The 27,865-nt window shown below is 53.5% G+C and overlaps 1 protein-coding gene across 3 annotated transcripts; it reads right to left on the bottom strand.

Annotated features, from left to right (window-relative positions):
- Positions 1–1,641: 1,641 nt before the first annotated feature.
- Positions 1,642–20,720, bottom strand: CENPM (centromere protein M). Of its 3 annotated transcripts, XR_004351941.1 has the most exons (7): positions 20,582–20,720; positions 19,988–20,067; positions 16,806–16,898; positions 13,948–14,027; positions 12,690–12,781; positions 6,048–7,395; positions 1,642–2,196 (listed from the first exon to the last, which is right to left on the bottom strand). XR_004351941.1 is itself a non-coding variant. In XM_032647093.1 (6 exons), exons 1-6 carry the CDS (start codon positions 20,636–20,638, stop codon positions 7,255–7,257), a joined length of 543 nt encoding a protein of 180 aa, XP_032502984.1. In that variant the 5' UTR covers positions 20,639–20,720; the 3' UTR covers positions 5,556–7,254. The 3 variants fall into 3 exon arrangements, 2 of the variants coding, with proteins under 2 accessions (XP_032502984.1, XP_032502985.1); XM_032647093.1 differs by lacking the exon at positions 1,642–2,196 and having other exon boundaries at positions 5,556–7,395; XM_032647094.1 differs by lacking the exons at positions 1,642–2,196; positions 12,690–12,781 and having other exon boundaries at positions 5,556–7,395; positions 20,582–20,715.
- Between the last annotated feature and the right edge of the window lie 7,145 nt (positions 20,721–27,865).

Genomic DNA, 27,865 nt, shown 5'->3' with positions numbered 1-27,865 from the left:
CCTCTCCCCGGCTGCTGTGGAGTCGGAGACTGGACAAAGTAAGCAGAGCTGGCACCGTGGAGGCTGGCACCATAGCCTAGGGCTAGGGGACGAGCCAGCAGCTGTTTAGGAGGAAAGAGGGATGCCATGGAGTGAGGGGAGCAAGGCCGGCCCCCAGGTTTCTGGCTCCGGGGACCTAGGACTCACACAGAACCCTGAGTTGGCCGGCCTTGGGGAGCCCTGGCCCACTGCCTCTCCGTCCCCTACGTACGGGCCAGCAACTCCGTGGCAGGAAGGTGTAGGCGGTGGGGCAACTGCAAAGGAGAAGTGGGTCTGGGGTGGTGGGTGTGGGTGTGAGAGTGGGTGTGTGGTGAGGGGGTGGGGAGCCCGGAGCTGCAGAGGAGTCAGGGCAGGGAAGGCCCTCCTATGGGGCAGAGGGGCGGCGGCGAGGCTGGAAGACTGCGCCCCAATCCCCGCCCCATCGCCATCGCTAAGGACGCTGTTATTACCTGTTACCCCAGGGCCCTTACTTGCATCAGGCATCTCTTTTAACCCCAGTGGAGGGGGCTGGGTGTCGGGAGCCTGGAGGGGGAACCTATTCCTGGGTGAGGGTGGAGCCAGGTCTGGGATCATTTACTTGAGCCATCACTGGCAGGGGCTGCCCCGGCCTCTGTCGCATCTCACCGTGGAGAGTTGTGGCGCTGCTGGTCGTGGACTCTGGTGCAGGCCACCTTGAGGGAGAAGCGGAGCCACTCAAAGGTTTGACACAAAGGTTTCCTGGGTGCCTCCCATGTGCCTGAACAGCCAGGCGCTGAGGACGGAGCAGACAACAGGACACGTGTCGATGGAGCGTGCGGGCACCTGGCTCAGGACAAACCTTTTCACTTGCGCCTCCTAAACAGGGAAGTGGGAGGCCTCGAATCTCTGGACAACTTAGGAGTTGTTAAGAAGAGAAATTTCACCATCAGACCAACGTGGTAAAAAGTTATTCCTCAACGTATTCTTTTTTTTTTTTTCACATAGCTCTTAAGTCAATTAATTTTTAAAATTCGTCTTCTACGTCACTTTTTAACTATGAGATGTGAGCAAGAGAGAAGAGTTAAACTTTCTAAAAATCAACGTGGTTCAAGCAAAGTTCCCTTGTTCTTTCGATAGTTTTTACTTTAAATAATTTGGTATCATCACCTCAATGCATGTTGAAGCAGAAAACGAGGGACTTTGTTGCTGAAAAACCCTTCGGATGGAATCATCAGTGTTCTCAAGTTTTCATTCAATGATGAGTTTTTTTTTTTATAAAGACGATTAATTTGAGTCTGTCAGGGAAAAGGGAGTCTCCCTTGATCTGTATCCCTGAAATGCCCCCCAAAACACCCTCCCCATGGTTCTGACACAGGTGTTATCATCATGTAAGTATTTCAGATGGGGAAATAAGGGCTCTGAGGGGCAAAGGGATGACCCAGCACGTTCGAGGTGGCCTGGGTGGGGTCTGTGTCCAGCCGACTACAAAGTGTGGCCTGTGCCTTTCGTGCCTCAAGGACAGGATGGGGGAAGTGAGGGAACTCTGCCTGTTGGACAAGCTCAGTGTCATGGTGGGGGCAGTCCCCAGGGGCAGAGAGACCCAGCACCCCCGATCTGGATGTGAAAGTGCTCTGAGACCCGGGATGCGTGTATTCTGTACTTAAAAATTAGTTTTATTTGTCATTTTGTGAGTAATATCTGAACACAGTCTCATGAAAAAACCCTCAAACAATACAGAAGCCTATGAGTAAGAAGGGGCATTTCCCTGCTGCCCCCAGAGGGAGTCTGTTTTCACTTTGGAGCCTTTCATCCCAGTCTTATTTTTATGCCTTTAAATTCTCGTGTACGTGCATAGAGAAAACCAGGTCTTGTGTTTCATAGAGGGGCCACGTGGTATGGATTGTTCTGTTGGCATTTCCCATCCCTGGGCCCGTCCTGAGCGCTGTGCTGGCTCTCTTGCTCCATCTTTTGTCTTTTTCTTGGATGGACCCAAGCCCTTGGCGGTGAGATCGCAGAGCCCTAACCACTGGACGGTCAGGGAAGTCCCGCTCGCTCCGTCTCATTTTGTCACAGCAGCTGGAGCCCCCAGAGTAGTGATTCCCTTTGCCTTTCTCATGTATTAGCTCTGACATACAGCACACTGCCAGAAAGTGCCCCTCACCAGGGAGTGGGAAGGATGCGATGTTGGGCCTCTGGACACTGGGAGGAGGGTGGGAGAGGTAGGGAGATCAGTACAAAGTCCTGGTGAGGCCAGAGAGACCCCGGGGCCCCTCTCCCCCTGAACCCGTTATACAAGGGCAGGTCATGCCTATCCATGAAGCAGTTAGAAAATCCTTGCCCAGGCTCTTCCAGGCCCTCTCTGCCTAGCCTCAAGCCCCCAGCCTCCCTGCACACAAACACACACACACACACACACACACACACACACACACACGCAGTCCAAGGGTTCCTGGCCAGAGCAGCCCCGGCAGTTCTCTCAGCCTGGCCCTAGGCTGGGGGACGCCGGCCCTCCATGGGAGGTCAGGAGACCCGGCCCTTTAGCCTCACGGCCACAGGGAAGAGAGTCCCCACCTCCTGGGGCCAGGCCTGCAGGTGTGTAAGGTGGACAGAGGCGGTGAGGCTAGGGTGTGGGGGGGAGAGGAGCAGGGAACTCCCCAGCGGTCATCCCTCCGCAGGCGCCATTCGCACCACACAGGAGGGACAAGGCCGCTGGTTCGGGGCCTCCTGGGGGCTTTTGGCCCCTGTGTGACGCACAGGCCGACTCTGCGTGTAGACACCAGGTACTTACTGAGACCTGCTACGAGTCAGGCACTGTTCTAGGTTCTGGGGAGACAGCAGGGAACCACAGAGACAAAACGCCAACAGTAAAACCATACAGTGGATGAGGAGGTGAGAAGTGCTGGGGAGAAAACTTCAGGACTGAAGGGTGGCAGGGAGGGCCAGAGACTTGGGAAAGGCCCGGTGAGACCTCGGAACAGGGGGACAGAGGTGCGAGTGACCCCGGAAGATGTCTGGGGAGGAGCAGGCAAGGCCCAGGGACCGGCAGCATGCACGCTCACCACCTGCTTGGCCCTGTGCCCTGCGTGTCACCTGAATCCCTTGCCTCAATCCTGTGGGGGGAGGTGGAATTGTGATTCTTACTTTGCAAAGAACAGAGCAAGCTCAGAAGGAAAAGGGATGAGCCAGGCAGCCCCTCGGTCCCTGAGCTCTCCCACCACCGCTCCCACGATACAACGTCTGGGGGTCGATGACACTGGGGGGGGTGGGGTCAGGTCCGGCACAGAAGAGGACCAAGTGCTGGGCAACCCCTCTGAGCCTGGGCTGGCAGGGCTGTTATGCAGTCAGACCAAGCCTCCACCAAATGCTAGCTCCCAGAACCCCCCAGGGAAGGCTGCCTCCTGCCCAGGTCAGAGGCCCTGGGCATTGCCCACCCCCTCTCCCTCCCAGAGTAGGTCAGGGACGCCCCCGTCCGTAGGGTCACACTCAATCAGGATTCACAGATTTGGGATGTGCAGAGCCCACCACACTGTCTCCCTCAGCCTCTCCAAGTGTCTGTGAGAAGTCCTTTCACAATGATTCTCTGCATAGCCCCAGGGGAGACTGACGGATGGCAGGCTGGGGTGGGGGCAGTGTTTAAGTCAGCAGGCACCTTCTGGAAAGGGTCCCTTTGTGCTGGCCTGGCACCAGGTGTGAGGGGGCCTTGACCTCAAGAACCTCCTGCGCTCACCTTGCCCACCGCATCCCTGCACCCAACCACCCAACCCTCGGGGCCACCGTCAGTGGAGGGCCTGGAGGGTGTGCATGCGGCAGCTGTGGTGTCAGGCACTTCAGTTTCTCTGAGCTCAGGAGAACCTCAGCAGGCCGTGGGGCTCAGGGATGGGAAGTAAGCCGCCCCAGGTCACACTGCAGGTTGGCCGCAGACCCCAAGTCAATGGGACTCAGAGGCCAGGTCCTTTCCCACTGCATCACTTCCTCTCTGTGGCCAGGCTGCCCCTGCCTCTGCTCGCTGAGGGGTGGAGACATAGGTGCCATGCTGCGGAGCCCCCTCCCTGCAGGAAGGCCCTGCCTCCTGGGCAGACCCGGGCCTGAATGCTTGCGTCTGGGCCGCCTCCTACGGAGAATGTGAGCTCCTTGGGCCTGGGCTCCAGGGCTGCCCACAACCAGGTGGCCTGAGGACACAAAAGAACCTGTGACCCTGAACAAGCCCAGCCCCTCTGACAGCCTGGATGCCTCATCCACACGGCGGGGGCCCAAACGTCTCACTCCCTCCTCTGTGCTCTCAGAGAGCCTGGGCCGGGCAGCTCCCAGGCCCAGCAGAAGGGCATCCCTTCCGGGAGCCTTGGGCTGCCCACCCACTCGGACCTGCTGCCCAGGGGTCCATGCCAACCCTCAATAACTGCCTCAAACGTGATCACCCTGTGACCATGGCCAGCCCCAGAAGTCTTCCATTTGCTTGGAGTTTTATGTTTAAGATAACAGCTTCTGATTCTCAGTCCTCACAACCGGCTGGAAGAAAGGCATCAATTAGCCTGACCCCATTCTACACATGAGGAAACTGAGGCACATCGAGGATAAGTGACCTGCCTGAGATGGGGAGATCAGTAAGAAGCCAAGTACAGCCTCTCCCATCTCCCTCCACAGCACCAAGCGCCAATTCTGGGCACCACGGGGGCGTAGACTGGTCTTCCGTCACTTCCCTCGGTCAAACTGTCTCCTGGACAATGTTGCTGGCCCCTACTCCCCGGCTGGGGGCAGTGGGCCTGAGGGTGGCCGGCAGCCGTTTAGGGGTTGGTCAGCTCTGCTGTGAGGCAGAGGCGGCCTCTGGGTTCCAGGGCCCCACGCCAAGCTCGCTGGAGCTTACAGCAGTGACAGCGTCACGCTCCCCCAGCACTTGGAAGGCTCCCAGATCCTCGGCTGGAGAACGTGGTGCCACGCCATTTCTCATTAAATGGCACCAGGTGGCGAAGAAAACGTGGCATAGGGACCAGAGAGCGAGAGAGTGCCTCATGCTGGCTGGGGGTGGGGGCGGGTGTATGGGGAGGACCCCACCTGTCTCCAGGCAAAATGACTAGCCCAGAAGAGGCAGGCAGACTGTGCCCACACCGCTGCACTCTCCTGCTTGGACACCACGCTCCATCCCCCAAAGGCCTCCTCCCCACCCCCTCCACCCATGCAGCCCTGCAAAGCCCTGCCCTTTGTGGCCCAGGCTCCTGAGGGGCTGAAGACAATGCCTGTTTTCTAGGAGCCGAGGGTCCTTCTGGAAGGCTGGCCTCCTGGACCTCTGCTGATCCAGCCCATCCCCGCAGATTCACTGCCCACCTTTACTGCCAGCCTCTTCCTTCAAGCCAGACCCACCCCAACCTCAGCACAGAAGCTGGCTTCCCTTCCCAGATGCTGCGAGTCCTTGGGCGATCCTTGTGCCCCAGGCCTGCTGGAGCCTGAGGCTTGCACCATCCTCCTCCTTAGGTGGGCCGGTCCCCTGGCCTGCTCTCCGCCCTCCCCTCTGTGAAGCCTCCCCCTGTGCTAATAGGAGACTGCCCTTCCAAACGCCTGCTTTCTCTGGCTCAAGGCCTGTGTGTCCACCATTTCTGTGTTCTCAGCTCAGGGCCTGCCCAGCAGAGATGCCCAAACCTTTGTTCAACGATTAGGTGCCTAAGAGAACAACCAGAGAGAAAAAGCAGAGAATTGGGGCCAGAGGTTGTCTCTGCCTCCGATTAGCTGTGCGACTGTGGATAAGCCTCTGATGACAACAGTCTCAGTTTCATTAACTGAAATACGGAAACACTGTCAACCTCACAGGTCTGCGGGAAGGGTGGCAGGAGCGACTGTGTGAGAAGGGCTCTGTGAAGTGTGAAGCTCTGCGACGTCGGGTGGGTGACGTCTGGGACCTGAACCGAGTCTCCACAGCTGGCAGCTGAGGTTCTCGGTGGGCTGAGGGGGCTCCCTGGAAGACAGCCAGGCATCTGCAAACCTTACCAAGCACGCACGAGGGGTCGGGCGCTGGGCCAGGTCTGGAAGGAACCCAAGGAGAGGAGAAAGGCGGGCCCTACCCTTATGACGCCTGCACCGAGTTTCAGGTTGGCCCATCCTTCGGTGGAGAGCATGAGCTGCGGCTGCCATGGTGACGTCAAAGCAGAGGCCCTGTAGTGCTGGCACCGTCCAAGGCATCAAGCAGGGCCGGTCGGTCCTGAGGCCTGAGGATGGAGGACAGGCCGGGGCACAAGCAGCGGGGCGGGGTTGGGAGGGCGCTGTCACGCTCCAAGGTAGCCAGGACCTGGCTCTCCTCCTGAGGCCTCTCCCACCAGGCCTCCTCTTCACCCCCCAGCTCTCACATGCGTGCCCAGCCGGCCACGGGGGAGCAGCCGGAGCCCAGATCTGGGGGCCAGGGTTTCTGGATTCTAATCCCGGCACTTCCACACATTCTAATGAGACCCAAAAGAGAAGGAAAGCAATGGTCATGGCACAATCTCTTGCTGCCACCCCAGAAAGCAGCCCTCAGATTCTCTCACTGAATTCTCACAACCTTAAGGCTTCACAGTGTAACTCCTGGATGTGCACCAGGTTTTGAACTTAGCTCTGTGTGATTTCAAATAATAGTTCAAATAACTGTTCACTGAGAGCTTACCTGGCACTGTGTAAGCATTAACACGTTTATTATGAAATACATCAGGCGCTCAAACAAGCGCAAGAGTAATACAACCTCAGGCACTTCACCTCCGCCATGTCATACGATCCTCACAACGCAACAGGGTAGGTAGAACAATCTCCATTTCACACCTGGGAAAACTGAGGCCCCAAGAGGCAACAGCCAGGTCCTATAACCAGGCATGGCAAGGCCAGGATGCAGAGTCCGACTGGGCTCACAGAGTCCAAGCTCCCCCTACCCGACTCCTGATTGTTCTGAGTCAGTTTGCTCATCTGTAAAATCAGAGTGGTGGACGAGACCAGTGATTTTCAAACTTTTTTTAGCCACGGACCCTTTGTTCAGTTGAAGTCTTAAGTGGAGAGAGAACACGTCAGATGGACGAAGACCTGGGGCTCTGCTGGAGTGAGCGTGGGAGGGGGAGGGGGGCTGCAGTCCCACCAGCTGGGCTCCCTCCCCACCCCCTGCCCCCAGCACGTGCTGCTGGAGCTCGAGGACTTTGGGCCCTGAGGGAACTGCCTGCTGACCCCGGCCTGTCAAGCCCCGGCACCAGTGACTGTTTACTGAGCCGGGCACCAAGCCCTGGGGAGGGGCAGCCCGGGGGCTGGTGGCCCTCACAGGTCCTCCAGGGAGGGGTTCTCAGAGTTCTGCAGCAGGGACAGCAGGTTCAGGGCCGAGACGCTGGGCACATGGCCGGCGCAGATCTGCAGCATGCGGACCAGGCGCTGCGCCATGGTGGCTCGAAAGTCTTCTATCTGCAGAGGAAGAGCAGAGAACGGCGGTGAGGGGCCTGCTCCTCTCACGTGGAGCAGCTCCGCGGGCTGCCCAGGGCAGCGGGGTGCTGAGATGTGGGGACAGCTCGGGGCACCGCTGCCCAGCATGGCCACGCCCTTGTCCGCGCCACACCTCGCCGAGCCGTTTCCAACCACCTTAGTTTACCGAATCCTTCAAACACCCTCCAGGGATACCAGAGACGATGACCCTTGCTCCAGAAGAAATGAAGGCCCCGCAAGCTGCGCTGGCGAGGTTAGGCCAACTGTCCAGAGGCACACAGTTAGTGCCTGCAGAGCTGGCATCTGAACCAGGGCTAGTCCCAACCAACGCCGGGGTACAGTAGGCCCCAAAGGCTTCCCTACCTGGGATCTGTCTGAGAAAGACGCTCACAGGGGTAGAAAGGAGGGGTGGGTAGAGAGTGGCCCTTTCTGAGGACAAGGAGGCACTGTCAACAGACGGTTCCTATATCAGGGCCTCTGAAGGGCTGGTGGGCCCAGAGGAGCCGTGGGATTAGGCAGGGGTGACAAGACTGTCCTAGGGCCTGGCATCCGATGGCGCCGGCAGATGAGGTGCTCATTACAAATGTTGAGGAATAAACAGTGATGCTCAGATGTTCTCCCCTGACCAACAGGTGGCCTCAGAAGCATCTCCCCCTTCCCCTGTTCCCTCTCTAACTGGGGAAAGGGCGCCACCATCCACCCAGTCACCCAAGCTAGTGATCAGGCATCCCCACGTCCGCCACCATTTGCCACCCACGACATCCTGGGTTTTAAATCCAGAGGCGACGTCAGTCCTCATCACATGGCCTCAACCGTACTGAGTCTCCTCTCAGCGGAATCTGACGCAGCTGCTCCCTCCCCTTGACAAGTCTTTTCCACCTGGCTCCCAGGACCCCACCCTCCGTGGCTTCTCCTCTCACCCCACAGGCCGCTCCCTCCTCTGTGTGACATCTAACTGCTGGGGGTCCCAGGGCTTGGCCTTTGCATCTCTTTCCCCCACGCTCGGTCCCCAGGTGATCTCATCCAGCTCCGTGACCTTCAAACCATCTAATTGCTGAGGATGGCCAAACTGCATCTCCAGACCTTTCCTCTGAATGTGAGACACACACGTGCCGCTGCCTGCTTGGTTTCTGTGTAGACATCTAACAGACTCCTCAGTCTTGGTGTGCCCAAGACGGAGTTCCTGGGAGTCCCCCCAAACTGCAGTCGCCCCCCATCTCAGCCACAGGCAACCCCATCCTTCCAGTCGCTCAGGCTGAAAACTCCAGAGTCGACCTTGACTCTTCTTCCTCTCCTGTCTCACATCCAGGCCATCAGCACATCTGTCGGCCCCGCCCTGGAAACACCCAGCATCACAGACCATCTCATCTCCCTCTTCCCCAGACACCACTGAGCCCAGGCCACTCTTAACTCTTCCAGACACAGTCCCCAGGCCCATCTCCTTCTTTCTGCCCTCGTTTCCCTTCAGTCCACTCTCCTCCCAACAGTTGCAGGGACCCACTTAAAACCCGAGTCAGGCTGTGTTCCCCCTGCCCAGCCCCACACTTTCCATTGCTCCAGTCTAACTCAGAGTGAAAGCCACCACCTGTCCTACGACCCACAAAGCCCCACAGTCACTCTGACTCGTCTCTCACAGCTCTGCTCCAGCCACCCATGCCTCCCTGTGGACCTTGAACACAGCAGGCAAGTTCCAAACTCAGGGCCTTTGCACTTGCTGTTTCTCCAACCTAGTGGGCCTTTCCACCAGGAGACTCCATGGCGCCTTCCTTCAAGTCTTTATTTACAGGTCATTTTTTTTAGTGAGCCCCTTCAACCCCTATGTAAATCTTGCCACTTTACCACTAGCTGACAGGTCACATCCATTCTCTACCATGCCATACGTTCTACTTCCTCACTTTGTTTCCTCCACTAGAACAGAATTGGGAGTTTTAAAACTGTTCTGCTCTATGCTGCTTCCCTAGTGCCTAGAACAATGCTCGGCGCACTGTAGGTTATGTAAGAAATACTTGTTTTATTTTTTTTTAATTAATGTATTTATTTTGGCTGCATTGGGTCTTCGTTGCTGTGCGCGGGCTTTCTCTAGTTGCGGCGAGCGGGGGCTACTCTTTGTTGCGGTGCGCGGTCTTCTCATTGCGGTGGCTTCTCTTGTTGCAAAGCATGGGCTCTAGGCATGTGGGCTTCAGTAGTTGTGGCTCGTGGGCTTCAGTAGTTGTGGCACGCGGGCTTCAGTAGTTGTGGCTCGCGGGCTCTAGAGCGCAGGCTCAGTAGTTGTGGCACATGGGCTTAGTTGCTCTGCGGCATGTGGGATCCTCCCGGACCAGGGCTCGAACCTGCATTGGCAGGTGGAGCCTTAACCACTGCGCCACCAAGGAAGTCCAGAAATACTTGCTGAATAAGTCCTCTGAGCTCTGTGGCCTCTGCCTCTGAACTGTCCCTCCAAACTGCTGCTGCTCTCACTTGGACTCCACGGTCTGCTTCCCGCAGCAGCCTCGTCCCGAGGCCTCCTGCCTGTGGCCAGGCCTCCTCCCATCACACATCATACTCCAGAGACGTGGCCCGCAAATCCCACTTCTGACCCTATCATGACGCCCCGTCACCTACAGGAAGGAAGGACTGAATTCCACGGCCAGGCTTCCAAAGCTCTGCAAATCCTTCTCCTGCTGCGTATGTTACATGTCGGTCTATTTTGCTTGATTCTGAGAGGCAGGGCCAATATCTGAGGCATTTGTGTTCTCAGGGGCCAGCACAGGGCCTGATCGGCGGAGCTGGGAAATAATTTCACTGGGCGAATCCCACACCTCCCTGGGTCTCTCCTCACATGTAAAACGGGGCTAATAATTCCTGCCACGCAAAGGCCTCAGAATGCGGTGAGGCTCCAAGTCGATTAAGCGGGGGAGTGTGCCCTGAACAGGACAACAGCGGTACAAGGAGTGCGGACTGTCCAAACACTGGGTGCTTTGTATGAGAGAATGCCAGGTCCAGGTTCTCAGCAGGGCTGCTGCTGGCTGGAAATAGAAAGTCTGGCCCCAGACCTTTTTTGAGAGAAGTTCTCAGGCTAGAGGACAACCCAGGACCTGGTACAGCCTGCCACCTCATGACCACACACAGAACTGCAGTACCACGCGCACCTCTGCTGTGGAGCAAAGATGGCGATTCCCCTTCAGAGCCAAGAGAAAGCAGGCTGTGTGCGTGTGCGTGTGTGCGTGTGTGTGTGTGCGTGTGTGTGTGTTGGGGGTGGGTCGACTTGTTCAAAGCCACACAGTCAGCCCGCTAAGACAGGAAAAGGACAGCTGCACGCCAACCTGGCTCTTCCGCTGACTTCCTAGCTGTGTGACTGCGAGTATGTCTCGCCTCTCCTGTTGTGAGGAAAGCCTGCAGGGACAGGCTCCTCAGGGGTGCCCCGGGCCTCAGGTCCTACCTGTGAGATCAGAGCATCGGTCTAGTCGGGGTTCTTAAAATAGTCATCAAGTGTGAAACACAAATTTGTACATCTTAACCGATGCGCTGAATGAGATCTAGGGCAGGTCTAATGTCTTCTGCAGTGTCGGAGTAGTAATGAGAGCTGCCCCAATCCCCATGGGACATGGCAACGTCCGCCGCTTCTATTGCTAACAGTCACAGGTTCTGCTAATACTACTGACATCTCTTGCCGACATTCACAATGATAAATTTCTTTTAGAGGTTAGTGAAAGCAAGAAGTAATTTTTTTTCCTCGTCCAGGTCCGCAAATCCCCTGAATTGTTCTCCCTTCCGACCAGAGGGGTCCACAGACCCCAGAGTAAGAACCCTTGGTGATGAGGGACCACATACTGACTCAGTTCCCTCTTACGACATCACTTTGCTTTTGGGAACAGGTGCAAGACCCAGAACAGAGCAGAAACACAAATCTTTAAAACGAATCTCAAAACCAACTGAGCAGGTCTGGCGTGCGGGTGGGGCAGCCCAGGCCCTGGGAGCCCAGAGGCAGCAGCATCAACTCCTGCTGAGGACCCTTTAGCAAAAAGTCATCAGGTTCCGTACCGCACAAAGAGAGGCTGAAGAGCAAAATTCAACAGCAAAATAGAAATCTGCTGCGCTGACCCCACAATGAGCATTCACCCTCGTGAGAAACACCCACAGAAGCAAGTCAGGGCAGAACTAACATCACATGTATCCATCCAACCACCTGCCCACCTACCCAGCCTCCCCTTCTGCTGCCTGCTAGACCCCCTGCCCCAGGATGGGACCAGACAAGGTCTGCAATCCAGGGATGTAAGGGGGACACTGGGCACCTTCACTGCTGGTTAATGAGGCAGACAAGATGCCTGACCTCACAGCACTTAACCCCAGCAGGGAAGTGAGATATTAACATGGACCCACAGGCACACACACAAGACTTAGTTATTAGTAGAGAGAACGACGCAAAAGCAAGAGGTGATGGCGCCTGGTGTATGAGCAGAGCTCAAGATGTACACGGAGCATCACCCTGCTTTACATGTGCGAACCCGAGGCTTACGGTGACCCACCCGAGGCTTACGGTGACCCACCCGAGGCTTTCGGTGACCCACCCGAGGCTTTCGGTGACCCACCCGAGGCTTACGGTGACCCACCCGAGGCTTTCGGTGACCCACCCGAGGCTTTCGGTGACCCACCCGAGGCTTACGGTGACCCACCCGAGGCTTTCGGTGACCCACCCGAGGCTTACGGTGACCCACCCGAGGCTTTCGGTGACCCACCCGAGGCTTACGGTGACCCACCCGAGGCTTTCGGTGACCCTCCCGAGGCTTACGGTGACCCACCCGAGGCTTTCGGTGACCCACCCGAGGCTTTCGGTGACCCACCCGAGGCTTACGGTGACCCACCCGAGGCTTTCGGTGACCCACCCGAGGCTTACGGTGACCCACCCGAGGCTTTCGGTGACCCACCCGAGGCTTACGGTGACCCACCCGAGGCTTTCGGTGACCCACCCGAGGCTTACGGTGACCCACCCGAGGCTTTCGGTGACCCACCCGAGGCTTACGGTGACCCACCCGAGGCTTTCGGTGACCCACCCGAGGCTTACGGTGACCCACCCGAGGCTTTCGGTGACCCACCCGAGGCTTACGGTGACCCACCCGAGGCTTTCGGTGACCCACCCAAGGACAGCGAGCAGAATAGCCAGGATTCAAACGAGGATCTTGTCTCCACATCAGGACCCCCTTCACCAGGGTACTCAGCGAGCCTCCAAGAAGCATCCCTGCCACGGCCCCTGTGTGCTGACTGCCCCATCCCTCAACCCGCGTACTCGGGGTCCTCACCTCCAGGTCACAGAAGAGCAGGGGGCTCCGGTAGGTGTGGGCCAGCTTCGTGACGGTGTTCCGGTGAATGCTGCAGTGGTTCTCCCGCCCAGCTGCAAAGAAGCCACGGCCTGTAATCTCTACCTTCATGACTGTAATCTAGGAAGCACTGGGCCAAGTAGTTCATTTCCCTTCTCTGGGCCTCAGTTTCTTACTAGTCAGTGGGGTGACAATCCTGTTCTGCCTTCTTTTCAGGGCAGTCGAGATCATCAGATCAGAAAACAGGCCGAAGGAGCTCGGAGAGAGTGCTCGATAAAACCACGAATGTCCTCGTCTGTGGAATGAGGATAGTAACGACCCCTACCCTGCTGAGTTACTATAGAGATTCAATGAATGAATACACGGAAGTGACCTGGTGTCCATTTATCCACCAGTGCTTACTGAGAAAAATCTGCACCAGGCCCTTCCTGCAAGGAGCTCGCAGTGCCGCTGGCGGGGCAGGCACACCGTCAGTGTAGGCAGAAGGGTTAGGAGTCTCTGACAGAGGCATGTGTGGGATGGACACCCTGAGGGCCCAGACTGCAGGGCTGGTCAGGTCCCCCAGGAGGCAGAAATTGGGGTTAGCGAGATAAAGAAGAGGAAAAAGTATTTGAGAGAAGCCACATGGTACAATCATGAAAGGCATGGGCTCTGGAATATGACTCTCTACGTGTGAATCTCTGCCCTACCACTGCTCAGCTGTGGGGCCTTGGGCAAGTTACCTAACCTCGTGACCAGTTTCCTCTGCTGCAAAACAGAGAAAATAGTACCTACTACAGTAGCACCTGTTGTGAAGATTAAGTAACATAGAAACAAAGCACTTAGGACAGTGTCTGGTCTATTGTGAGTGCTCGATATAGGGTAGCTATTATTATTTCCACTGTTAATATTACCAAGTTTCAGAGAACTATAAGCTGAGCCAGAGGGAAGAGTAACAGGAGGTAAAACAGGAAGGCAGGGGCCAAACTGCAAAATACTTTGTGCCTTTACAGGAGTCTGGATTTTACTCTGAAAGCCACAGAGAGCCACCAGGCACCTCTAAGCCGTTATCTCAGCGGAATTAACTTGGCAGACTGATCAGCTCAGATTTGCTTTATAAAGACTGACAACATCAGATTCCAAAATGCATGTGTTTTCCATCACCCAGGCTGCCTTTGCAAGGAGTCCACCACAGGCCCAGCCGCAGCCTGCCCTGGGTTGGCGAGGGAGGGGGTGAGTGGTGGGGGAGGGATGCACTTACCGCCTGTGGCGAGGAAGCTCACCTTCCCCAGGAAGAAGGCGGCGTCCACATGGTGCAGGGACTCCTCAACATTCCGGAGGCTGCAGTAGCCAGGGCAAGAGAACAAAGCAGAGGACAAACCTCACAACAGAGAAAGCAGAAGCCGCCCCGCCTCTGCTCCCAGAGAGGCCAGAGAACGAGAGGAGGGTGACAGGAAACAGCCCTAGAGGAATACTTTGTCCTTTCATATCTTTAAACTACATTTTTTTTTTTTTTTTTTTTGCGGTACGCGGCCCTCTCACTGCTGTGGCCTCTCCCGTTGTGGAGCACAGGCTCCGGACGCGCAGGCTCAGCGGCCACGGCTCACGGGCCCAGCCGCTCCGCGGCACGTGGGATCTTTCCGGACCGGGGCACTAACCCGTGTCCCATGCATCAGCAGGCGGACTCTCAACCACTGCGCCACCAGGGAAACCCTACATTTTTAAAAATTTAATTTATTTTCTTATACAGCAGGTTCTTATTAATCATCCATTTTATACACATCCGTGTATACATGTCAATCCCAATCTCCCAATTCATCCCACCACCCCCCTCCCACCCCGGCACTTTTCCCCCTTGGTGTCCATACGTCTGTTCTCTACATCTGTGTGTCTATTTCTACCCTGCAAACCGGTTCACCTGTACCATTTTTCTAGATTCCACATATATGTGTTAATATACAATATTTGTTTCTCTCTGACTTACTTCACTCTGTATGACAGTCTCTAGATTCATCCACGTCTCCACAAATGACCCAATTTCGTCCCCTTTTATGCCTGAGTAATATTCCATTGCATATATGTGCCACATCTTCTTTATCCATTTACCTGTCGATGGGCATTTAGGTTGCTTCCATGACCCGGCTATTGTAAATAATGCTGCAATGAACACTGTGGTGCATGTCTCTTTTTGAGTTATGGTTTCCTCAGGGTATATGCCCAGTAGTGGCATTGCTGGGTCCGATGGTAGTTCTGTTTTTGGCTACTCCACGCGGCTTGTGGGATCTTAGCTCCCCGACCAGGGATGAACGTGGGCCCTCGGCAGTGAGAGCGAGGAGTCCTAACCACTGGACCGCCAGGGAATTTCCCAAACTACTTTTAATTACAAAGTGACTCAAGTTCGTAATATAATCAAACAGTAAATATGGGTGTATAAGTTAAAAGTAAAAGTCCCCGTCTCCAGCGCCACCTTCAGTTTCAACTCCCCAGAGATAACTGTTGCTGACAGTTGGGGGTGTAATTCTTCTGGAATATTTTTCATATGCAAATACAGACAGTGATATGCACCAGAATCCAGTTGGGTCTAACTGGGTTCGACAACTCTGTTACATTCTTTGGAATGACCACACAGTACCACAAACTACTTTCCCTGTGATGGACATTTAAACGGTCTCCTGTTGCTCACCGTTACGAAAGATGCTGCACGCATTTTCTTTCCCACAGGTCCTTACATATCCAAGCAAGTGTTTCTGTAGGACAGATGCTAGAAGTGGAATGGCTGGGTCACAGCATGTGTCTTTTTTAAGTGTAGATAAGTATTGCTGAATTGCTTTCCAATAAGATTACAGTGATTTTAAGTCATATCAATCATATGAAAACACTCTTTTCCTTTAAGCAACAGCACCCTGACCTTCTGGGTTGAGGCTTTCATTCACTCGTGTCCAGGGACTGATGAAGGAACCTGTGGTCTCCTGGACAAAAAGCCATCTCAAAGGTCAGGCTTCAGCCTGAATGAACACAGCCTGAGGCCAACAGCAACAGCGGCCCTGCCCCTAAGCGTGGCTGTGAAGCAGGATCTCTCCAAAGACTTGGGCCAGTGTCCCTTCTGGTGAACAGAGAGATCTCACCCAAAGAGCAACAGATCTGCTGAGCCAGGGACCTCTGGCAACCATGGGCAGATCTCAGCCTCACCTGGGCCTAAGTCACCGCTGACTGGTTCCAACCGGTCAGGTAGTGCGGTCTGGACTTGGTCCTGACACTACAGGTATCTGGTGTCTCTATGCCACTGGATTCCCAGGTGTTTCCACCACATCCTTCCCTTGATCCCTACCACAGGCCCAGGTATCTGCCTTGGTTTCTGTGCTGGACCCTGTGTCCCGCACTTAGCCAGCTGTCCCCGAGGAGGGAGAGGGCAGACCTTTCTTCTGTACTCCCTAGGCTGGCTGCAGTCCTGTCCCCAGGGTTGCCAGCACCATAGGGAGACCGGATCAGGCCACCAGCATCAACACCACCCATGCTGCCACTGCCACGGCCCCACGTTAGACTGGCTCTGATGCTACACAGGCCTCGACAGTCCTCCAAACACACTACACTCCTCCTGCCCTTTACATTAACCCTCCACCTGGAACATTCTGCTCACTTTCATCTTTCCCTGGCTAACTTCTCGTCATCTCTCAGGTGTCTACTTAAATGTTACCTCCACTGGGAAGTCTAGCCTGACCTAAGTCCTGAGACTCAGAGGTCTTGTTTGGGCTCTCACCGCCCCACGCTTCCTTCTTTTTACAGTACCCATCGCAGGTACTGTAACTGTCTGTTCAAAAGTCTAGCCTCCTCCCCTAATGGACCTTGAGGACAGGGTCTGTTTCATTCATGTCTGTGCCTGCTGTCAGGGATACACAGTAGGCCTCAGAGAACCAAATGACAGATGACACTGCTGGCATTTATCAGTGTCTTTTAAACATCTTGCATTGGCCACTGGCTCCCCACTCCTCACCGTCTAAGTTAACCCCAGGTAGCCTCTCCCTGTCTCCTCTCCTTCCCATCACAAGTGAGGCCACTGTCCCAGCACATCCCCGTGCCAGGTCTACCTGAGCCTGGCAGCCCCCATCCTCTGGCTCTCACCTGTGTTTGCTGTGAAGGTTGACCACGAACACAATCAAGTCAATTCGGGGCCGATTCACATTGGAGGGCAGAGGGAGGGACTTTGCCAAGTGGCTGAAAAACAAGAAATTGCAGGACTAAATACGTACCCACATCACAATGACTGTTCACATGCCGCCCGTCACAGGGAAGAGGCTGTCAAGAGCTCCTCTCCTATTCACCTGAAGCAAGACTTTTCAGGTAAGCACAGGGACAGGGCAGAGCTGGTCCTATCCAGATGACTCCTGCTCTACTCTCCCTGCTAGAAAGTTTAGTAACTGCCTTGGCAAGAGGGAGTTTTGGATATAAGATGGCATGAGGCTAGACATCTACACTGCATGCTGGGAGGGAGACCAGGCTCAGAAGCGGGGGAGGGTGTTGGACTGTGAAGTTCAGGTGTTAAGATTGAAGCTCTTTGGAGTAAGACAGAAGTGGCCCCAAATCCCAGGTCTGCCAATTATCAGCTATGTGACCTTGGGCAAGTCACCCTCATCATTCTTGTCTGGACTTAGTCTCGGATTGTCAAATACCCACCTGAAGGGTTTTTTTGAATCCTCGACTTCTGCCCATTTCCACATATGACTATTACTCATCTGCCCCCCACCCCTCAGCTTATAATTTAAGAATACCAAAAAGTATACAAAACACAAAAGTTAAAAAAGAAACACATACTCCTAAAAGTTCAGTTACCTAGAAATAACTACTATTAACCTTAGAACATTTTTCTAAACATCTCTCCATGTACACAATGTATACACATTCAGACACTAGAATACAGTAGATGTAATCGAAAAATAGGAGGGAGTTCCCTGGCAGTCCAGTGGTTAGGATGTAGAGCTTTCACTGCCATGGCCCAGGTTCAATCCCTGGTCGGGGAACTAAGAACCCGCAAGGGGCATGGTGTAGCCAAAAGATAAAAAATAAAAATAAATAAAAATAGGATAATAGTATTAATTTTATCTGAATTTAGTGGAAGCAAAATAACTAAAGTAGAACTGAAAAAAAAGATGAACTTTGGATAAATTATTTTTTAATCACAAGAAATTATTTCCTCAAAGAACCCAATTAAAAAAATAAATGAGTAAGTTGGTATCATTTTTAACAGTTTTGATTCTACCTATATGGGATTGATTCTCTATTATTAAGAAAAGTGAGAAAATTAGCATTCTTATAATCTACCTTACCATTTGGACAAAACTTACAAATGTAATTTATATTGCTATTATTAATGGTATTATTATATACATTTATATTTTGCTCTAACCATAACTTCGGACCTCAGCTAATGAAGTTGCCACTCTAGAACATGAGAGAGACAAAGGGTACTGAGGAAGGTCTCTCACTGGCAACTAAATGCTTCAGCAATAAGGAGACAATCATTTTTGCTCACAACTCATTGGCCAGAACTAGTCACGTGGCTCCACATAACCACAAAAGGTCAAACCTAGCTCCTGCCAAATACTACAAATGCAGAGAGCCGAAAATACTTGACAACAGAATGAACAGATGACCATATGGGTGATTTGCTTCTCCTGCCTAAAAGTCTGAAGAATTATTTACTTCGGAAGTAAATAATTGTCCGTTTTTCCTGGAACAAGATATATGTACCCTTTTAAATGGACAAATTCAACTCTTCACTCATTCCAGGGAAGTTGTCTTCTACTACACTTCAAATACTTTTGCTGTAATTTTCTCAAATCTTTCTTCTTTGTAAATAATTAAGTCTTTAACCACATCTACTCTGATCCTTGCTGTTTCTATGTATTTATTAGATAGATCTCATATGGTATTATTTTTCACCTTTTTTGTCCTTAGCTCTGCAACCTCCCTTTTCCTCTCAGTCTGTTGTGTTATTATTTGGTCTTTGAACGCTTCTTTAAAAAATTCATGTTCCTGGGCTTCCCTGGTGGCGCAGTGGTTGAGAGTCCGCCTGCCGATGCAGGGGACACGGGTTCGTGCCCCGGTCTGGGAAGATCCCACATGCCGCGGAGCGGCTGGGCCCGTGAGCCATGGCCGCTGAGCCTGCGCGTCCGGAGCCTGTCCTCCGCAACGGGAGAGGCCACAACAGTGAGAGGCCCGCGTAACGCATAAAAAAAAAAAAAATTCATGTTCCTATTAAATTCCTCAATGGCACAGAGCACTCAAAAAGGAGCTTTCTTCCCCTTTTCCCAGAGTGGGTTCTTCATCAGATTTTTTGCATGTCATGTGGCTCTTTTTTGCCAATGGTTTCCATCTTGCTGAATGTAGGCAATTTTATCCACGTTTTCCATTTACTCTGATGCTAATTAAATTAATTTTTTTGACTTTTTTTTGGGGGGGGCCTTGCCCCATGGCATTCGGGATCTTAGTTCCTGGACCAGGGATCAAACCCGTGCCCCCTGCAGTGGAAGCGCAAAGTTCCAACCACTGGACCACCAGGGAAGTCCCAAATTAATTTTTTTTTTATCCTTTCCAATTTCTGAGCTATGGGTTTGAGATTATTGGTTATTGTGTTTGGTGTTCTATAGCCAAAGAGCCTGGCAACATAGGTAGAGCACAGATGGACATATGAACAATCTTTATTTTGAGGGAAAGATTACGTTGAAGGAGAATGATCCAAATCTAGAGGGTATTTCCTCTGTGGGAATTGGAAATGCCCCATACTAGGTAGAATAAGGGAACATAATCTTTCTATCAGGGAGAATGACACCCACATGTATTCAGTCACTTGACTCCTGCCAGCAGCTGTTTCTACTCCCTCTCAGTTAGAAAAAGGAAAACAAAATATACTTTAGTTACTTTTTCTCCAAATTTGGGGGTTATCTGAGCATGTACTCTGTGCCAAGTATTGCTCAAGGCACTGGGGATTCACCAATGAGCAAAAGTCAAAGTCCCTGCCCTCAAGGGGCTGACCTTGGGGTCCCTAGGGGTGGCAGACTGGAAACAAGTAAAGAAACATGGCAACTTCTTATAGTGACAAGTGCTAGAGGAAAAGAGAAAAACTGTGTGACAGTGATGGAGGATGCCTTTGGACGGGGACAGATCACGCGTTAGGACGGAGTCTCTGAGGGGTTGGTCAACCGGCTCCACCTGTGACCGCCTCTCTGGTGGTCCCCCTACAGCCAACCCCGCTCTTCCTTGAGCCCAGGCCAGCGATCGGACACCCCCAGCATAAGGCTACTTACACCTTCAGCTCCGATGTGCAATCCTCCTTGAGCATCGCTTCGGCCAGCTGCTGCAGAAGAGCATCCTCCGTGCCCACCAGCTGCCCAGAGAGAGAAGGCGACCGACTGATACCTGGACACAGCAGTCCCGCTGGAGGGCCCGGACTGCCGCGAACCCAAGATTCTGGCTCCAGCGCGCGAGGCACCCTTTTACCGAGAGGACTCCGGCAGAGGGCCCGAGGTTTGCACCCTCTCCGGTCCTGTCCGGAAAGCACTCACTACCTCCCCGGACCCTTCCTGGAAAGGCCTCGTCTCTCCCGGAGGTCCGATCCCTCTACGCGGGAAAACCGAGTTTTGGACACCCGGCACCCCGCCCTGCGCGCGGTCGCCCCGCCCAGCCGCCCCACCAATCAGAAACTGCGCACTTATTGGTGGGGACGTCCCTCAGCCTCAGAAGGGCGGCTACTCCGATTGGTTTAGAGTGTGGCTCTCCGGCCCACCACACCCCAGCCAGAATAGCCCACGCCAGCACCTCAGAGAGCGCAGGGGACTTTGCGGCTGAGGCACAGCCTGGGAGGAAAGGCGGGCGGGAGAATCTGGGCTGCTGACGCCTACCAAGATGGTGGCCGTGTTCAGGCCAGGCAGTTTGTCCAGCGGCCGCAACACCGACATCCCAGGGACAGGCCGAACCGCCGCTCGTGCTGTGCGCGCCGGGCTTTCAAATCACCCAGTGGCCCACCCCTTGTGCGTAATCGCGGGTCACGTGACTGTGCTTGGGCAGGACCTCGTGGGGGGCGGGGTAAGGCCTTCTTAAAGGAACCACTACCGCCTTTTCCGAGGGGAGGTTCCACCTCTGGCTCTAGGCACATAGGGTGCTGCCTGCGGGACAAGATTTTTATTTCACGACTGGGAGAAAGAAGATATTCAGTGATTCAGTTATTCATTTTCATTCATTCGTGCTTATTCAAGGTGCTCTTGATTCCTTCCAAACCTGTCCCTCACACATCTTCTCCATCTCAGTTGACTCCATCCTTGCAGCTGCAAAGAACAAAATCTTGGGTCATTCTTGACTCCTCTTCCCCGCACCTCACAATCAATCCGTAAGCAAGCCTGTGGGTTCTATTCTTAAAATGCAAGAAGCCGACCATTTCTCACCACCTCCACCCCACCACCAGGAGAAGCCACTCTCCTCTCTCACCAGGTCTACTGTAAGAGCCTTCTCACTGGCTCCCTGCTTCCACCCTGGTCTCCAGGGCTACTGGCTATTCTCCACACAGCAATCGGAGTCATCCTTTAAAAAGAGAAATCAGAGCAGGCCACTTCTCTGGTCAAAACCCATCTATGGTTCTCTCACTCAGGTACATTGCAAATGCCTTACGGGGCCTTTGAGGCTCTGTGGGTTCTGGCCCCTGACAGTCTCTCTGGCCTCATCTTCTGCCCTTCTCCCTCTAACAACGGCTCTAGGACCCCTGGCCCTGTGGTTCCCTCTGGCTGAAATGCTCTCCTCCCAAATAGTCACATGGCTTGTTTCCTCACTTTATTCAGGTTTCTGCTGCAATGTCACCTCATCAGAGGGGGCTTTCTTAACGACCCTATCTAAAATAGCAAGCCCTCCCATAATCCCTCTCTCCCCTTTTCTGCTCAGTTTTCTCAGTAGCACTTCACATATTGACTAGAACTGGGCAGCACCTGAGATTTTACAAACTAATAAACTGTTACTGTTTATTACTGATTAGTAATAGTCTGTTACCTTTTCATGGATGCTGCAGAAGACATGAAACTCCTGGGTAAGGGACAAAGGACATTATTACTCAAGGTAGAAGCAGCAGCTGTGGCTTTACCTTTGTTTGTGTCATTTTCCCCACGTCCCGCAAGCCCTGCAAAGGACCCACCCATCATGTTTGCCTGTACACCTCGTGGATGGCCTTGTAGGAGAGGAACACAGAGGTTAGAAATTCACTTTTATAGTGAGTGGTAGGCATGCCTGTCCTTTTTCCGTTGCTTGTTCTTCCTGTTCTTTTTCCAACCCTCAACGTTGCTTGCTGCAAAAACAAACCCTTAGAAATGGCCTGGGTAAAGAGCTTTCAGAGCCTTGCTTTCTTGGCATGCCCAGCAAGAACCTGCAGGGACTCAGAGCCCACAGCAGATTGCTTCTCGCAACAGTTATATAATATCTGCTCGTTGTCTGTCTCTCCAACTAGAGCATAAGATACATGAGGGCAAAATTTTGTCAGTTTGTATGTCCAGCACTTTAAAAAGTGTCTGGTACATAGTAGTTGCTCAAGAAATATTTGATGAATGAATGAATCGATTTACATCCGTTTGTTTATTCTCAGCAGTGATTCATTCATTCATTTCCTAGGGAAGACCCAATGCCCCACCCTGGGAACACAGATGAATCAGACATTACTGACCAACTCAGTGTGATAGGGGAGTAGGACTGTGATCTCACAGTGCGTTCATTACTGTGACATCTGGGAGAAAAGCATACTTCCTGTCTAACCTAAATCCTTCTCACTGCGAACCAAACTAGTTATACCTTGCTTAGAAAGAGCAGGAAGTACATGGCTTCAGGGAGCCCCTGCCCCAGCACAGATGGTGCTTTGATTCCCCATGGCATGGGGCATGGAGTGGACTCCCTGACAGTCAGGTAGTAGTAAGTACTAGGAAAATAAAGTAAGGTGGGCTAGAGGATAGAACATGATGGGTAGGAGGAGGTACTTTAGGTCAGGGGAGGCCTAGCTAAGAAGGTGATGTTTGGGCAGATGTCTGCATGCAGTGAGAGAGGAGCCAGTTAAATATAGTGAAGAAGGGAGGGTGGGAGGAAATGCAAGAGGGAGGGGTTATGGGGATATATGTATACATATAGCTGATTCACTTTGTTATACAGCAGACACTAACACACCATTGTAAAGCAATTATACTCCGATAAAGATATTAAAAAAATAATAAAATGGAAAAAAAGAAAAATGCTAAATAAATAAATAGTGAAGAAGAGGATTCAGGCAGAAGGAGCAGCAAGTGATAAGACCCCAAGTGGGGGTCATTCCTGACACTTCTGAGGAGCAGCAAGGAGGCCAGTGGCTGAAGCAGGTGGGGTGAGGAGTGAAGGAGATGAAGCTAGAGAGCTGATCGAGGGCCAGGTGACTGAGGCCCTTAGAGAGTCAAGGAAAGACATGGGACCCTGCTCAGCACGGTCCAGGAGGGGCTGAGCTGAGGCCCATTCAATCAACCTGTGCTGAGTGCCTGCCTTGGGCCAGGCCTGGTGCTGGACACTGTGACCCAGGCACAGAGGTTTCAGTGGTGGACGGACAGATAACAACAGCCAAAGGCAGCACAGTGGGTGACAGCCAGCATGGGAAGCAGCTGGAGCCTAGATGAAGGTGCATTAAGGCTCCCTGGGGGGCCCCCATTACACTTTGCTGGGGAGGTGAGTGTTGGCTGAGGAGTCAGGTGAGTTGGTGGTTGTCGCATAGGTAGTGCAATAGAACATAGTTGTGTGTAAGACCCATACTGTGATGAAGTGTAGAGACTGGTAGGAAGCCCAGACCCAGGCCTGGAGGTTCTTGTATCATCAACACCCAGAACTTGCAGGGCCATCAGAGACCCTCTGGGCCAGTGTTTTTCAAACTAACTTCTGCGAAACCCTGGGGAGATGCCTCAGGGGCACCAGGAGGGGCAGGGGAGAAGCTGAGTACGTAAGGCCCAGAAACCCCACCCCACCATTTAACAGAAGCAGCTCTGGCTTCATCTCTATTACATATTGAGCCTCCTATAAACTTTTTTGTGAATAAAGAATCACGTGGCTAAAACAATATCTAAGGGCTGCTGATCACTTTTTTAAATAAATTTATTTATTTATTTTTGGCTGCGTTGGGTCTTCGTTGCTGCATGAGGGCTTTCTCTAGTTGCAGCGAGCGGGGGCTATTCTTCGTTGCAGTGCGCAGGCTTCTCATTGTGGTGGCTTCTCTTGTTGCGGAGCACAGGCTCTAGGCGCGCGGGCTTCAGTAGTTGTGGCACACGGGCCCAGTAGTTGTGGTTCGAGGGCTCTAGAACGTAGGCTCAGTAGTCGTGGCGCACGGGCTTAGTTGCTCCACGGCATGTGGGATCTTCCAGGACCAGGGATCGAACCCGTGTCCCCTGCACTGACAGGCAGATTCTTTTTTTTTTTTTTTTTGCGGTACGCGGGCCTCTCACTGTTGTGGCCTCTCCCGTTGCGCAGCACAGGCTCCGGATGCGCAGGCCCAGTGGCCATGGCTCATGGGCCCAGCCGCTCCGTGGCATGTGGGATCTTCACGGACCGGGGCACGAACCCGTGTCCCCTGCATCGGCAGGCAGACTCTCAACCACTGCGCCACCAGGGAAGCCCAGACAGGCAGATTCTTAACCACTGCGCCACCAGGGAAGTCCCCTGTTTATCACTTTTAAAAACAGATTTATTAAGGTGTAATTGACACGTAATAAGCCACACATATTTAAGGTGTACAGTTTGGTAAGTTTTCATATAAATATACACCCAGGAAGCCACCACCACAATCAATTTATAATGAACGTATCCATTACCTCCAAAAGTTTCTCTGTGCCCCTTTCATCCTCCCCCACCTCCTCTCTGCCCTCCCACTCCAAACTGTTCAACGGCACTTTGCCAGCTTTGCTCATCATAGTTCAATACTGGAAACGCCCCAAATGTCCTTCAGTGGTGAACAGATAAGCTGTGGTACATTGGTAAGGCAACATCGTCAGTGCAGAGAAAAGCACTGTGCCCAGCAACAGAAGTCAGACACAAAGGAGCATATACCATAAGATTCCATTTATGTGAAATACAAATACAGGAAAAACTAATCTATGGTGACAGAAATCATAACAGTGGGTGCCTTTGGGAAGGCGGTACTGACTGGCAAGAGACAGGAGGGAACTGCCTGGGATGATGAAAATATCCTAGACATGGTCTGGGTGGCAGCTGCAAAGGTGTATACACAGGTAAACGTTCATCACTTAAGGTTTGTATTTTACTGTATGTACCTTAGATCTTAATAAAAATCTCTCTGGAAACTCAAACTCACTCCCCTTGGCCCACATATGCTGGAGAGGACACTTGCAGGACTCCCAGATGGTCCCACAGATGGCAGGGTGTCTGTAGGGTGGGGGACCCAGAGACCCAAAGCCATTTGACCCATAGCCTTTGCCACCTGCCCATCCTCAGTTTCTGGGAATGGACTCCCCAGGGAGATGGTTCCTCGAAGACTCTTCCCCATCCCGTGGGCCTCCGGGGCTGCTCTCTCCTCCTGAGACGACAACCACTGCTGTTTATGGAATGCTCACTGGGCCTCTGAAACTTTGCAAACACTCTGTCTCTAGCATAGGAGGGAGGACCCAGGCTTGGGAGGTAGACCCTCACCTCCAGCCCACCCCCGCACACGCCCTGGCTTTGTCACTGAGAAGCTGAGTGACCTTGAATAAGGAGAGGGTAAGCAGCTTCACGTCTCTGAGCCGAAGCTGCCTCAACCCCAAAGTGGGCTTCAACAACTAACCAGATGGAGGACCAGATGAAGTGATGCGGGGCCCAGTCCTGGCCTGGCAGGGAGGGCTCCGTGGCCGGGAGCCACGACCATCTCAGGCTGTATCCCAGCCAGGGGGCCTCCGGGGCTGGTGAGGCAGAACCAGGAGGGCAGCCCCTGCGAGCGGGCCTGCAGCCCAGGCTAGGGCTCCGACCCTAGCATTGAGACTTTTGTCATGTGACCTTGGATGACCAAGAAATGAGTTAACATGAATATGGAAAGCACTGAAAGCAGTGTCTGGCATATGGTAAATGTTACATTGGACCAATGTGTCCAGAATCTCAGTCTTGGTTCTTCCCTCTATAACACATGACCCTCATTGGCTCTACTGGTCATTGCTTCTGTGTCCTGCCCACGTGCCAGGGACCCCAATCTCTCCCTACCCTCATATGACAAGTCGCCAAATCCTCCTAGTTATCTTGGTAGAGGCCACTTCCTCTCTAGGTCTAGTAGCCGTGCCGTAGGGTCCAGCAGCCTGCTGGGTGGCTCCCACCTGTCCCGAATTTATCCAACCCTGCTCTGCCTGTCATCTCTGTACCATGTGCACAGTGCAAGGGATCCTGAAGAGAAGGCTGGTTGCCAGGGCAACAGAGGATAAAGCCCTTGCTCTGCCAGGCTGCTGATTGGCTAAGGCAGGTCCCACCTCCCGCTATTCTGAGGGTGGGGGGCAGAGAGAAGGGTCTCCAACGGGCAGGGAGAGGTACAGGCTGCCGGAGCTAGCCCAGGACTGCCCCCTCCTGGCCCGGTCAGAGCCCCTGGGCCTGAGAAACTCTGTCTCCCGTAGGGGGCGTTGGCCTCGCCCTTTCTCTGCTTCCAGCACCCGGGGCGGCTGCAGATGGCAGCATCTCTGGGGACGGCAGCCGCGACTGAGTCCACGGGCCGACGCTGAGCTGCTCAGGCCGAGGCTGTGCGCTCAGCCCGGAGCCCTCGGAACAGGCATCTGCAGGGCTTGAGGTGGGTGTGCGGGCACGGGGGTCGGGGTGGAGGATTGAGTGGTGCTTGGGAGGCAGGGAGAGGGGCTCTGCAACCCTCACACTGTCCTGGATGGGACTTTAGCTGGAACGGGGGCTAGAAAATTCCTTATAGATCATCTGATAGCCCCCGCCCCCACCCCGTCACTGTGCAGGGAACCCTGGAAGTTCAGAGAGGGTGAGGAGGGGCCCAAGGTCACACAGAAGGCCAGTGAATGTTTTGCTTCAGCTAAGCCAGTCCTCTGAGAAGCCAGGAGAAGGTCTGGGGTCCTCAGTTGCCCCAGAATGCCTGGGATTTTGTTCACAGGGCTGGAGAGGTTGGGAGACCCTGAACACTGCTTCACAGGCCCACAGCATTGAAGCTGAAATGGCTTCTGATCTGCCCAAGTCCCCCATTCTCATGTTTAAGCTCAGAGGAGGCTGGGGGGGTCCTGGGTGGGGCCAGGGGAGGGGGCACAAATCACTTGGCCTCAGTCAGGATAGTTTGGAGCAGCCTTTCTGCTTGTAGGTCCCCTTCTCCACCTCCCCCTAAACCCAGGCCACACCAAGCAATTCTGAACCCTCTCTTTGGCTCTACAGAAGGACAGACGGTTAGGAGGACACTGCTCTAACCCTCACTTTGGGCCATTAGCACACTCTTCATTTTATTTCTCCATGAGGAGAATAGGGCACCTTGAGACACTGTTTCAGAACAGCCAGTGGGGACCCTGGAGGGCAGGGGAGGGGCTCTGGGTGGACACAGGACTGGGAAGCAGCATCTCTCCCTCCCCTGGCCTCATAGCCCACCTTGTAGACCCACCTGGCAGTAGAGGGACAAGAGGAGCTGGAGCTTGGAGACAGAGGTCTGAAAAGCTGGAGCTTCTCTTCAGCCTGCCCTGGAGGTCATTCCATGCATCCCCTTTCCTCCCTCCCTAGAAGACAAGGTGGGCCTTTGCTCATTTCATTCCGTTCAGGTATTTTCCCCATCAAACCTCAGGACATCGCGGGGGGGTTGGAGTCCAGCTCTGTCACTTCTCAATTGGGTAACTCAGGGCTAGTTAGTGAACTTCTCTGGGCCTCAGTTTCTTCATCTGTAAAATGTACACAGTAACACCTACCCCATAGGCCTTCTGTAAGGTCTGTGACTGCATTCTGACTGTGGTCTCCCTGCCTGACAGGCAGAAGTGGGGCTCCTCACCTTTCCTCTTTCTCCCACCTCAGGAAGGGGCTGAGGGTGGGTTAAATGGGCCCTGATTTATTCCATTTCTGGAGGAGATAACCTGTGGTGGGGCTTTTGAAGTATGTATAGGAGTTTGCCACATGAACATGAATGCAAAGGACATTCCAAGGAAAATGAAAGCATGTGCAAAGATGTAGACTGTATAACATGC

Source organism: Phocoena sinus, chromosome 10, assembly GCF_008692025.1.
Source record: "Phocoena sinus isolate mPhoSin1 chromosome 10, mPhoSin1.pri, whole genome shotgun sequence".
Taxonomy (NCBI): Eukaryota; Metazoa; Chordata; class Mammalia; order Artiodactyla; family Phocoenidae; genus Phocoena; species Phocoena sinus.
This window is presented reverse-complemented; position numbering and strand designations above follow the sequence as displayed.

Excerpts from the sequence above, each read along its gene's own strand:
- CENPM (XM_032647093.1), bottom strand. The coding sequence starts at position 20,638 with ATGTCGGTGTTGCGGCCGCTGGACAAACTGCCTGGCCTGAACACGGCC. Across the intron at positions 12,782-13,947 it reads GAGCTTCCTCGCCACAGGCG|CTGGGCGGGAGAACCACTGC; the intron begins GTAAGTGCATCC and ends GCTTCTTTGCAG. Across the intron at positions 7,396-12,689 it reads TGCTCTTCTGTGACCTGGAG|ATAGAAGACTTTCGAGCCAC; the intron begins GTGAGGACCCCG and ends CTTCCTCTGCAG.